The sequence below is a fragment of the Salarias fasciatus genome, chromosome 1 (genome assembly GCF_902148845.1).
Source record: "Salarias fasciatus chromosome 1, fSalaFa1.1, whole genome shotgun sequence".
NCBI classification, from domain to species: domain Eukaryota; kingdom Metazoa; phylum Chordata; class Actinopteri; order Blenniiformes; family Blenniidae; genus Salarias; species Salarias fasciatus.
Window position 1 is genome coordinate 6,982,866 of NC_043745.1, and position 12,444 is coordinate 6,995,309.

Sequence of the window (12,444 nt, forward strand, 5' to 3'; positions counted from 1 at the left end):
TATATAATATATGCAACAGATCTCGCAGCAGAATTCACATTATTTCTCCCCAAAAGAGCAAAGCCTTTTCTCCTGCTTTTATCTGTTAGAATCCTTTACGCTAAGTGGTTTTACAGAATCTCCGAGCGAATCATCTGAAAGTCAAAGGGAAGGAAAAAAGAAAAAGTTAAATACATTTGGTACTGCGAAGCGTATTGTGAATGAGGAATAACACTATTAAAGAGCAGGCTGGTGGTGAAAGCAGGGTCACGGCCAACGCTGGAGAAAAGGTACACGAAGGAGATAGTTGATGTTCAGCAGTCATTCACTACTGAGCTGGAATCATTGGATTGCACACTGCGTGGAGGATGTGGTGGGGAAGATGTGTGCTTGTGTGTGTGAGTGTGTGAGTGTGTGGACTCCCAGAGCCCAGGGCCATAAATGGTAGGAAGACAGAAGGTGTCTGAGGGCACTGGGGCATGAACGAGCTGCCAGGAGGCTTCATCACTCACCCAGCCTTCTCTCCCCTGTAGGAAAGCTGGTGATTGCTGACACCAGCCGGCCCATACTGCTCCGGACCAAACACATCCTGATTGGGAACAAGGGAGAGCTGCACATCGGAAGCCCAGATTGTCCTTATAAAGGCAATCTCACCATCTCCCTGTTTGGAAGGTACACATTTCTACAAAAAAATCATCCGTAAACCACAATATCCTCCAGAAACACAACACGTCTCGACAGGCAAAACAGTATATATTTTATACTATATATATATAATATATAATATATAATATATAATATATAAGTATATAATAATATACTTCTTTGATATTGTGATAACTTAAGCTGATTATGATCAGACATTAAAATGTGATCTTTGGAAAGATCTAGTCAATTTTATTTATTTTTTTTAAGATTTCCATTAGAAATCGGAGGCCTGCTGGACATAAAATAAGACAAAAGTAAGCATAAACGAGCGCTCAGTTTCCTGTTTTTCAAACATTCAAAATGTCACAAATGGTTTTTTATTTTAAGTTATCAGATATTTACTGACTGTAATGTGAAACCTCTCAGTGAAGTGTAACTGTATGACTTTCATAGGTGAAGATTCACACTTCTCATACATTAAAGCATGTGAGAATGACACTCAGATGTATGTGTATCATATCCAGAGAAATGCAGGTTAGTCCAAATGTTGGGTTTACAAAGTCGTGATTTATCATTGTAAAAATAGTTGAACTCCATCACAGTAATGAAAGTTATAATTGGTTTTACTTGCAGTTACTTGTAGATTTTACATTAGGAAAGTATTTGCTGATTAATAGTTTAGCATGTTTGGAAGGAGATGTTGGACGTGTTGTGCTCTCTGTGGAAGAAAACATCATTCTGGGTTTTGAGTTGACATTATTTTACAAGAAAATCCACCCGAAAGACAGTTTGTTTCAGCAGTACGTCACTGAGCTGACATTTGTGTTGTAAAATTAAATGCACGGCAGCCCAAACAGCTTAGCACTCCATAACCTAAGAAAACACATTTCCCCTTAACAAACTACAAATTAGGAAAACAGCTTCATCAATTTAACAACACAAGCACAGCATTTAGAAAATGCGCCGTGAAAGCAGACAAAGCAGGAGGAGTGTTTCCAGAGGACACTTTACTGTGATGGAACTGTCTAGAAAATGAACCAAAATGACTTACATTTTCATTTTAGCTCCCTCTCCAGCTCCGCTGATGAATAGCTGACGTCCGTCCTGCCATATATCACAAACTGTGGCGACGACGAGCATTCCCAGATGTGTTCATCGTGCTGTCTGGAAAGCCTTTCTGTGTTATCAGTATTGTGATGTGCGTTGTATAAAATGCTGCGCCTGGTGCCTTTTGAATTGATGGAGATGTTTTTTTTTTTTTTTTTTAGAATATGCCCGTGTTTTGTGTTTATGCTCGGGTTTTCCTGATTTGCATTGCTCTGAGCTCTCCGGGGCCTCGTCAGAACGCCGGAACAGCTGTTTTGACTGATGGCTTTGGTATTGTGAGGAAACAGACACGTGTTTCTGAGGAAGATTAGTGGTCTCCTTGGTGAGCTGTGCTTCTGGGGTTATTTCAGTTTAATGATGTCCAGGATTTATCCTGCAATGGACGACCCCGCAACAACACCAACTTTATAACTGTAACTCATGAAAGACGTCAGTGTTGATGGAAGTATCACATTTTGAATTATGATGGGGAAACTACTGTAAAATGTTCACTTTCTTTACCTTCAAGGTGTTGGTTGGAGGACTTTAGAGTTTGGAAACTGTTTGACTTTCTGTTTGAGCACCAAAGCTGAAAAATACAAAATGAGTCTTCTGAATAAATATCCTTATGTTCGGCTCTTAGTGAATGTTACTTCTACATTTACAACTTAAAGGTGCATTAAGGAGTTTTTCAACTTTAAAAATACTTATTTTCCACCTTAAATATGTTACACATTTTTAACGATGTGTACAATATGCCCTGACATATTCATTACAAGTACCTCTAACAGCGCAAAATTGTCACTTGAAAGTTGCAGTGCCGGTCCGGCACCAGAAATTTTTTGGGGAGAGTTTGAAAGGAATGACATAATGCGCGCTCCGGCTGGCCTGATTTAGTTAGGTTTCGTTTTGTCCGCCATTACTCCGCCAGATGCTTAGTGAGCAACAACTGAGCAGGATCTTCCAGGAAGTAAGAACAGACTGGCTTCTAGCACTGCCACAGCTCCAGCACAGACTCCACCAGGTAAAAGAAACTTACATTTTACTCGAGCGCTACTAAAAGAGCGAGGAAGGAGTTCCTCTCTTCCGTGCACGCGAGCCACAGGCACGAGTTTTTCACTAAGCTGCATTACGCCCAAGGCCTGCAGGAGGCGCTGTTTCGCATAAAACGTGCAAACTCCTTAATGCACCTTTAAGGATAAATATGGGGTATGGAACAGGTCCCTGCTTGTATAAATCCATCAAACATGCCATGAAAGGTATCTGAAAAACTCACTGGTTTGTTTTACCAGTGGCTTTTTCCATCTGTTTCTCATAAAATTTGCCATATAGTCATAAATATTGAGGTTTATGAGGTTTACTAGAAGTGCCTCATTGCTTCTTAATCAACTCAGGAACAGTTTGCTCAACGTTTTCAATTTCTTTGTTGAATTTTTGTTGTCTATTTACACGATAACGGTTTGGAGCCACTGAATCTGAGTGTCTGTCTATACGGGGAAAACGCAACTTTTAAAAACGTTCCCATCCAGTTTCCGTATAAACGTAAGAAAATGCAACTTTACGGAAATCCTGTACATGTGCATGCTCATGCTCACTGTAGCTGTAAAAAATACTTTTCCTGGACATGCGTGAGTGGAAGGACAATAACAACAACGTTTTCCTCCAGAGTGTCGCGACTCCCAGTCCAGATTCTCCTGAGTCTTGGTAGTTTTATAATTGACAGTCACTGTAGTAACAATTCAACTTGGCCGTGTGGACATATGGATGTCCGTTTATTTGCCATTGTTAATGTTTATTGTTCTCTGTTCACATTTGTTTGTAGTATAATTACAAAAACAGCAACAGCACCAACTTGTGGCCTGTTTTCATCTTGCTCCCACCAGCTTGGAGCAGCTCAATTTTTGTTTTATTAGAAGTAATGATTATAGTCACTCTAATTCTTCCTCTCTAATAAGTACCTTGTAGCATCTGATGAACTGATTTTTGTGTGCGACTTTAGAAACACGAAATGTTTATCATTATTTGCTGTTATGTACTCTCGACACACTGACTGTTGCTGCGCCTCCTCCTCTCTACTTCTTCAGACTGGACGACAGCGATGAGGAGCATGGCTACTTTGGCAGGAAGTACCTCGGCGTGGGGACGGGAGGAACCCTGGAGATCCACGGCCAGCAGAAGCTGTCGTGGACATTCCTCAACAAGACTCTTCACCCCGGAGAGAGCAACCAAAACAACTACCTGTTCCAGAGAAGCTGGGGCAACCGAGGCATCATTATCCATGTGATCGACCCCAAGACCGGAGAGGTGCTCTACGATGACAGGTGAGGATGCCCTTGAGCGCAGACGCTCCACCTCGGCCGCCAAACGATCCCCAGACTTAATTAGAGTCGAAATGATCCGGTGGCTGACACCTCATAAGCTCGTAATGAAGGAGACAAATGTGCCTCGCTTCATGCACGGATATTACATTTAGAAATCAATGACACACTTAATATCTTTTCATGATTAATTGTCCGTTTTATGATTTTAAATGGGAGTCAAATAAATTGATATTCAGCTGTTATTGTGGTAACAACAACAGCGATTTATCTTGACGTGCTAATATTGTTTTTAAGACTGATGCTATGTGATATAGATCATTAAATGGTTAATTTTGCTCTTAAGTTTTATTAAATCCTAATCTTAACCAGGGGTGGTCCAATTTATATGTTTATATTTCACTAAAATTAAACACATTTTTGGTAATGCTCATAGAAATAGGATTTTATTGCTTCTGTTGTCTCCCACAGCAGTTTAAATGGAACTTAATTGGTAGCTGAATGATAAAGAAATAATTAAAATCAAAATTTTCTGTATTCAATGAAATGGTAGCACACACACAAGGTGAAAGCCTATTAATCGATTTTGTACGATCTCATGGAATAATGCTCTGTAATGAGTTTGAGTTGTGTATTTTTTGTGCATTTCACAAACAGAATTAACCTGATACTTTGAGCCAATGTTAGCTTTGCATGCCAGACATGTAGAGTGAATTAGATTCAGCATGAGCAGAGAAGTGGAGACACGGCTCCTCAGCAGTGAATTTATCTGTTTGTTTTGATCTTCAGTTGCATAAGATGCAGTGCAGTCTGCCATTACTGAACCTTCCTGACTCATTCTGCAGAGCTCACTAAATTCCAGTGCGGTTCTGTAATAGGATACTATCTTTGCCAACTACCAGTCATTTGTTGATAGTTCTTCCCTCCCAGACATTTAATTCCACCTTTAGCCTTAAGTAGCATAATTACACAGTGGAAGTGTTTGTGAACCACAGCAGCTCAGCCACCAAGTTACAGAGCGAGGTCACCGAGTGCCGAGCCGCACTGCGGCTGCAGGCTGTTGGCCCATTCAAGGATTTCTGGGTTTGTTAGCATTAGCGTAAAAACTGTAAATCAGACTCTTCATGCTGTTAGTTTCTATGTTCAAGCAGCCGCATGCAGCCTTACATCAGTGGCCATGATGCCAAGTGTCTAACAAGTTGGTGTAATAAACTGTGGAGCAATGGGATGTTGGAGTGGAGTGATCAAACACACCTTTCTATCCATTCTACGATGGACAGGCTCAAATCTGCAGCCGGTTTTCAGTCCAACTTTTCCACCACCTCAGCTCTGCTATTATTCACTCATGTATCATCTTTGAATGTCATCGTTTGGGTTAGGGTTACAGTTTTAATGAAAACTTGCTATTTGAATTGGTCTTTCCATGTGGCAGGGGTGGGAAACATAAGGCTCGTGAGCCAAAACTGGCCTGCAAGAGCCTCAAATCCTGTGCCAAATCACCCAGCAAAAGACGTTGATTTTAATTTTTTTGAAGAATTTCTTCAGAGTAGTGAACATGACACAACACTGAGACCTGAGCTGAGATATCAGTGATGCTGACGTGAAAGCTAACAAACTAGCTTCACTCTCAGATGTGCTCTATGTGGCCCCTGTACTAAAATATGTTTGACATCCCAGATCAAGATCTTTCAACCTGATTCCCTCTTTTCTTCTGAATAAGCTCATTTTGCCTGCTTTATTCTGAGAAGCTTCTTCTTGAAAATCATCAATCTACTGTAACTAAATTACTCTCAAAAGGGCGTTCCCCAGGAGTCTGCCTTCGGACCACTTTTCATTTCTATCTTTATGAATGATTGATACCTGACTGGCTGTACATGTCCGATTCAGTTGTATGCAGATGACAGTCTTGTATAGTATTTACTCAGATTTATTACAAATTCCCAGCATATTTTACTTTGCTGAAAAACTGGTGGTGATGGTGTTTCTTAATAGTACTGGATATCTAATGATATTTTCTGTTTGTGTATGTTTCTTTGACTTTGATTTAGTTATGGTTTGTGTGTTTATGACCCTTTTGGGAATTAAATGTTGTATCTCACGAGGCTTTCCTGTTGGCAAGCTTAAAAGTAAAGTAGGAACATTATAAGCATGCCTCACCAAGATTTTGAAGTCCTTTTAGGGAAATCCTAAAGCTGAAACATGACAATTATCTGTGTGTAAGTTTTCTAGTGCTGTCAGTTTTAATCGTGATTAATCCATTGAGGTCTGCCAGTTGGGTCAAAGAAAAGAACTAGAGGATAATAGTCTTTTTCCTGACATTGGGACTGATTTATGAGGATTAGATTCTTCATTGCGATTAATCTCAACTTTAAAAAAGTTAACTGTTGACAGCTCTCCATGAATTAATCACGATTAATTGCGATCAATGCGATTAAAACTGACAGCACTAAAGTTTTCATAAACCGTTGAGGGAATGCCCTGATCTTTTACAGCATCACTGTAGCTCATTTTTACAATTAGAAGCACAGAAGCATCGAAGAGTTTTTCCTAGACCTTAACAATCAAGCAGACCAGAAACGTCAACCCCAGGACTTTTTATTCAGCGTTTGGACGCTCCTCTAAATAAATGCACAGAAACAAGCTTTCACATTAAAGGGGAGGTTGATAGAGCTATGAAAATGGCTTCTACTACATATTGATGAGTTGCATTCAGAATTGGAGATCATGAAACCTCCTGTGGGTGTAAAGCTGAGATGTCACAGCGCTGTGGTCCATGTAGTCTAAATGAGTGAGAGCTATTGCTTTTATTATAAATGCACGCCTTCATTTCTAAGCGCCATTGTGTTATTTTTAAATCAAGAAGAAATAACATAGCCAGAGGTATAGAGGAACTGTTTAAGTTACAGAGGAACTTTCCACAGCAGATTATTTATCTTTTTTTAATCCCTTTAGGTTCGACACATACCGGAGCAAGAATGAAAGCCACCGTCTGGCAAAGTATGTGGACGGCATCGAGGAGGGGCTCATCCTGGCCATGGTGGTCAACGACGAGGGCTCCAACAACCTAGAGGACTCGGCCAAGAAGAGCCTGACCAGGCTGGGCAGCAAACACATCAGCAGTCTGGGATTTCGGTGAGCCGTCAGTTTCGCTGTGATTTATATTAAAAAGCCTGAAGTTCTTGATGGGCCGCTCATAATAACGGTGTTTCAGGATACTTTTTGCAAATTAGCTACTTTCAAGACAAAGAGAGAGGTATTCAGCTCACACCATGTCAAGAAATAGAAAGGTGTTTTTGAAGCTCCCAGCGCACTATTGTCTGGAGCATTCTTTTAATTGATTACTGCGAATTAATGAGAAAATGTTGGAACCTCAGGTGAATCACAATGAATTGCTGTCTGTTTCTAATTAATCCCTGCAGCTTTGGGGGACCTTTTAATGCTTAATGATTTTCAATAAACCATCTCCACTGGAACGTTTGTAAAAGAAAACAGATACACTCAGAGGCCACTTTGTTTGCTATACCTGCAATCATTACACAACGGTTCAATAAGCAAGGCCTGCAAAGTGGATGCTGAGTGTCACAAAAAAAAAAAAAAAAACGCTCTGCTAGTGCTTTAAAGAAGCTGACCCCATGCAGTGAACAGTACAATCTGAAGGAGCCCGGTCCAGAAACACCACTGCTTCCAGTAGTAAATTAGTATTATTAGGTGAAATACTGACGCTTCCTACAAGTACAGCTGTGGTAGCAGTTTGCTGGGTGGGATATTGTCTGCACATCCCACATTCTGATTCATCAGCTTTACCACAGGGTGGGGTTAAAGTATTCTCCTCTGCATCGTGGTTGAAGATCACCAGCACTTGGTTAGGGGTAACTAGTGGAACCCAGAACAAGTCCTACCAACTTGTATAATGTCCTAAAACTGGATAGTAGTTCTTTATTTTACTTTTTTTAAGTTGTTCTTCTGAACATTGCCAAGTAGACCGACAGTAACAAAGTTTCTGTTTCATGAGTTATCATTACAAGAAAATGGGAGAATAGCAGATAAGTTACTTTTCAGACTCATTGAATGTCTTTTAATTTGCAGTAAATGTGAGGTAGCTTTATGTAACGAGAGTCAATAGGAAACTTTTGGTAATGTGCACAACACCGGCAAACCCACATAAAAACCATCTCCCAAATGCAGTTATATTGATTCATTTAATTGTTTTTCAGATTATGTCCGTAGACAAGTAACACTGAAAATCCTTTCATCGATCTGCTGTGCAGGAGCGGCCCTGTATTGACCGGTGTTAGTTCTCCAAGCGTCTATTCCTCAGACTGTTCCCTACACCTGTGGTCACGGTGACATAAAAACAGCCATCAACCTCACAGTGAACCTTCCCTGAAATGTCAAACTTTTCAAAAGCCACTGTCACTTCGGTAAAGGTCAGTGTCCCACATTGCCAAAATGGACTTAACTGGAGTGTGAAGAGTTGAAAACCACATTAAGGAGCCTGTGAATGTTGACGCGGCGCACCTGGACGAGCCACAGACGCGCCGGGATCATTTTCTACGGACCGATGAGTCAGATGTGGTCGGAGGGAAGGAGTCAGTGGCATCTGCATCAAACCAAACCACAGAATCCTGCAGCCAAGTGCTAATGCTGCCGTGTGCACCCTTTCCTGCTGATTCAGGGCCACTGAATTAACTGAGGAAAGGAAAGATCTTAATCACCTGTGGAAAACCCTCAAACAGAACGCTGGGTCAACCACAAGTTGTTTTTAAAGCAAAACCGTGATCCCAGAGATTACAAAGCTCAAGATGCACTGCCTGCTTAAGCACTCTGGCTGTGTGTGTGTGTGTGTGTGTGTGTGTGTGTGTTCTTGTATTTCTATCCTTGTCGGGGCCAAATGTCCCCACAAGGATAGCAAAACGTGGAACGACGTGCCTTGTGGGGACCTTTTTCCGGTCCTAAGTAGGAGAAACAGTGTTTTCTTGACCATGTTGTTGTTACTGAAAAAAGTAAAAGTGCAAAAACATTTCTTTAGGGTTAGGCTTTGTTGTGGTGTGGGTTAGGGTTAGGGTAAGGGTCAGGGTTAGGGGCTAGACATGAATGGGAGTCAATGGACGGTCCCCACAAGGATAGAAATACAAGACTGAGCGTGTGTGTGTGTGTGTGTGTGTGTGTGTGTGTGTGTGTGTGTGTGTGTGTGTGTGTGTGTGTGTGTGTGTGTGTGTGTGTGACATCTTACTTTCACTTTGCTGCGTGTGTTAACAGGTTTGCAGGTACACAGAGGGTGTTCGATGCTTGTCTGCAGTGTAATCTACAATCTCACAGTAATCCAGTTTCTACGCAATCTCAACAAAAGATAGACGTCAGCGTCATCCCAGCAAGATCACATAGCTGAAAGCTTTCACTAGAATGCCAGTGAATCAAGAGAAATCTGTTCTTTTCTCTGGAGTTTCGATTTAAGACTAAATCTCATCACACAAGTATTTCACCACTTCCTTGGTGGTTTGACAGGCCCGGATTGGAGCCTCCTGTGGGCCGGTTTTGACCCTCCAGCCTTACGTTTGACACCCTTGAGCTAATCCATAAAGCAAGGTTTAAACTGCTCAGGCAGTAAAATGCATATATAAGCAAAATCCATTCACTTCTCTTTGGATGTCAGAAAATCGCTAACATGGATAATTTTCTATTAGGATCTAACAGGAAGTCAGTCAGCCAAGGGCTATTACTTGACCTGAGACATGTGGCGGCTTCCTGCACACCTCCCTGACCTCAGTGTCTTTATCTGCAGAGCCACAGGAAGTCGATCACCTCTTCATATTCGATGAGTCACTCAATTACCAGTCACTCCTGTATCTGGACAAATTATGCTAATGCTGCTTGGCTAAAAAAGACGACGGGATCACGCCACCAAGGTGGCGTCCGATGAGCCAATCGGTCTGCCCGCTGCCTGCCACTGGTACCCTGAAATGATTGGAGGAAAGGAAGCGAGCCTGACATGTTGGTGACCACGGATGGTGCCTTTTAATGCATTTCGCTCCAGACTTGGCGCCCGTGAAGCCGCCACACATTCCTACATATGGTACACACCCTCCATTTGGTGTTAAATGTAGCAGCTGATCCCGTCGTGTGTTCTCCAGTTCTGCTGTATCTCAGTCTGCAGAAGGTGTCGAGGATTAGAAGCTCTTCCTGTAAGGAGAGTATGAGTTGGTCATCAATACAACAGAGAGTAGAAACTGAATCGTGCCATGACACAGAATCTCCTGAAGAAGACTGACAGTTTCTGAGACAAGGGCTGTCGGAGCGCGTGCTTGAACACCTTGCAGATTTCTCACACAGCACGTTATTGTGTTGTTGTTTTGAGGGGAAACAATGCAGCACTGTTGGGGATGACTCTGCATAGTAAACGATATTGCTTCTCCTCATTGTGTGGCGGGAGCAGACGTCTTGACACGGTTGACCCCGTGCTTCATGCCTGAAACTTAATGTTTGCCATTGGGACTGCAGGAGACACCGCACTTAATAAATGGTTTGAGGGCAGAGCACAAGTTTCTTTCCCAATTTGCACTTTCCTTCTGGTGGCGGATGCCGCGGAGGACAGGCTGAATGGATGGGAGCAGCGGCGAGGCGCCGCTGAAATTCCTGCCTAATGACTCCTGTCGCCTCGCTCTCTTCATGCCATCGCCAAACGGGCCGACACCGGTGTCATCAGGAGAGGGAGGCTGTGCAATTTGCGGCGCACTCAGAGACATTTTAATAAGCTGGAATTTATGAGACAGGGATGACTCGGCGATACATTTGCAGTTATGTCATTTGCATATGTTTACTGCGGCTGTCACAGCGAAGAAATACAGAAACACACCTCTCCGCCTGTCTTATGCTGTTTTTTTTTTTGTTTTTTTTTAAAGCTCAGCAAAATATAAGATTAAACTGAGATGAAGAACGCGGTTTGAAGTTGTGGCTTTATTCTTTTGTTGCTATGCAAATTGTGGCAGTGTCACATCAATTGGACGCTGCTCTCCCGACACAAAGCGTCGCACCGCGCCTCCTTTGATGGTTCCAGACTGATGCAGTTTGCTTATGTGTGGCCCTAAAATGAGGTTTCCTCACACGTACTGCCAGCTGACGGCAAAGAAATGCAGTTGTACTACTGGAGAACTTGTTTTCTTGTTTTTCTTTTTGTTTTGTTTTTTTTTTTGTTGAATGAATGAATGAATTCATGAGGATGTACTGGTCGGCGCTCTCCTCCTGTTGCTAAAAAAACCCCAGGTTTGAGTGTGAGTTGAGGTGACTCCAGATGTGTGAACGGTGGTGTGTGTCGCTGTGTGTTGGCCCTGTGATGGACTGCTGACCTGTCCAGGCTGCACTCTGCCTTCATCCATAGTCAGCCAGGATCGACTCCAAACCCCCAGAGACCCTCTGTTGGATAAAGTGGTTTAGAAAACGGATGCTTTATTCATTGTGATAGCTAAAACATGCCTATGAATAATAAAGAGAATATTCTCTTGGGGCCCTGCTGGGCCTTTGGTTGCAGATTATTCACTCTCGAACAGAGTGCGATTACTTAAACCTGCTCACAGTAGAAGCACTTTAGAGTATCGACTTTAGAAGGGAGTTTTGTTAATTGAGAAGTCAGTCTGCTGAACTTCTTCTCTAATAACAAACAACATTTTTGATAAGGATGTGTTTTAAGATTTTACGCTTATAGTAACTCTATAAGGAATCAATACATGTCAAGGAGTGAAAACACACTGTGTGTGTCTCTATTCACTGTCTTCTCTCTCTTCTGTCTTCTTCTTCTCTTTCTCCTCTCGCCTTGCGGCTCCTTTCATCATCCTACTTTGCCACCCCAGACATCCCTGGACCTTTATAGTGACAAAAGGCGACGCGTCTTCTGCTGTGGAGGATCACGCCATCTATCAAGGTGGGAGTCAATTTCATTTTTTTTTTTGCTCCACACTTGATCTTACATGCGTAGGAAGAATGTTTTAACAGAACGTGATCAAAGCGGAGTTCACTGTGAGAGGAGACCATGATGGCTTCATTTCACCATGAAAGGGCTTTTCTAATCTGTGTGTGTGTGTGTGTGTGTGTGTGTGTGTGTGTTTCAACAGGGACCAAAGCTTCCTCAGAGGCCCGCAGCGCCCATGATTTCAAGTCAAGCTTTGGGGAGCATTTTACCATTACCACCAGCAGCCAGTGGGTGCAAGGTAGACCATCTTTATTTATGGCTCAATCACACATGACATTCATCAGAATGTCATCTGTCCCGAGGTCCAGCATTAGCAGAAATCGTCTCTCTCCCTTATCAGTTCAATTCCAGTTCATTTTAATTATAAAGCAGCAATTAAAACGCAGCATTTAGAGGCACTTTGTATCCAAATGCAATTAAAAAAACACAAGGGAGCATAGTCAGAAACAA

At 42.2% G+C, this 12,444-nt stretch overlaps 1 protein-coding gene across 1 annotated transcript in view; it reads left to right on the forward strand.

The window, feature by feature from the left end:
• The window catches only part of LOC115396181 (cell migration-inducing and hyaluronan-binding protein-like), a 152,974-nt gene that overhangs the window by 79,175 nt on the left and 61,355 nt on the right, over positions 1 to 12,444 (forward strand). Inside the window, exons 4-8 of the mRNA XM_030102297.1 lie at positions 513 to 651; positions 3,798 to 4,034; positions 6,984 to 7,163; positions 11,876 to 11,946; positions 12,137 to 12,232. Of these exons, the coding sequence (XP_029958157.1) occupies positions 513 to 651; positions 3,798 to 4,034; positions 6,984 to 7,163; positions 11,876 to 11,946; positions 12,137 to 12,232 (723 nt within the window). The remainder of the gene's footprint in view (positions 1 to 512; positions 652 to 3,797; positions 4,035 to 6,983; positions 7,164 to 11,875; positions 11,947 to 12,136; positions 12,233 to 12,444) is intronic.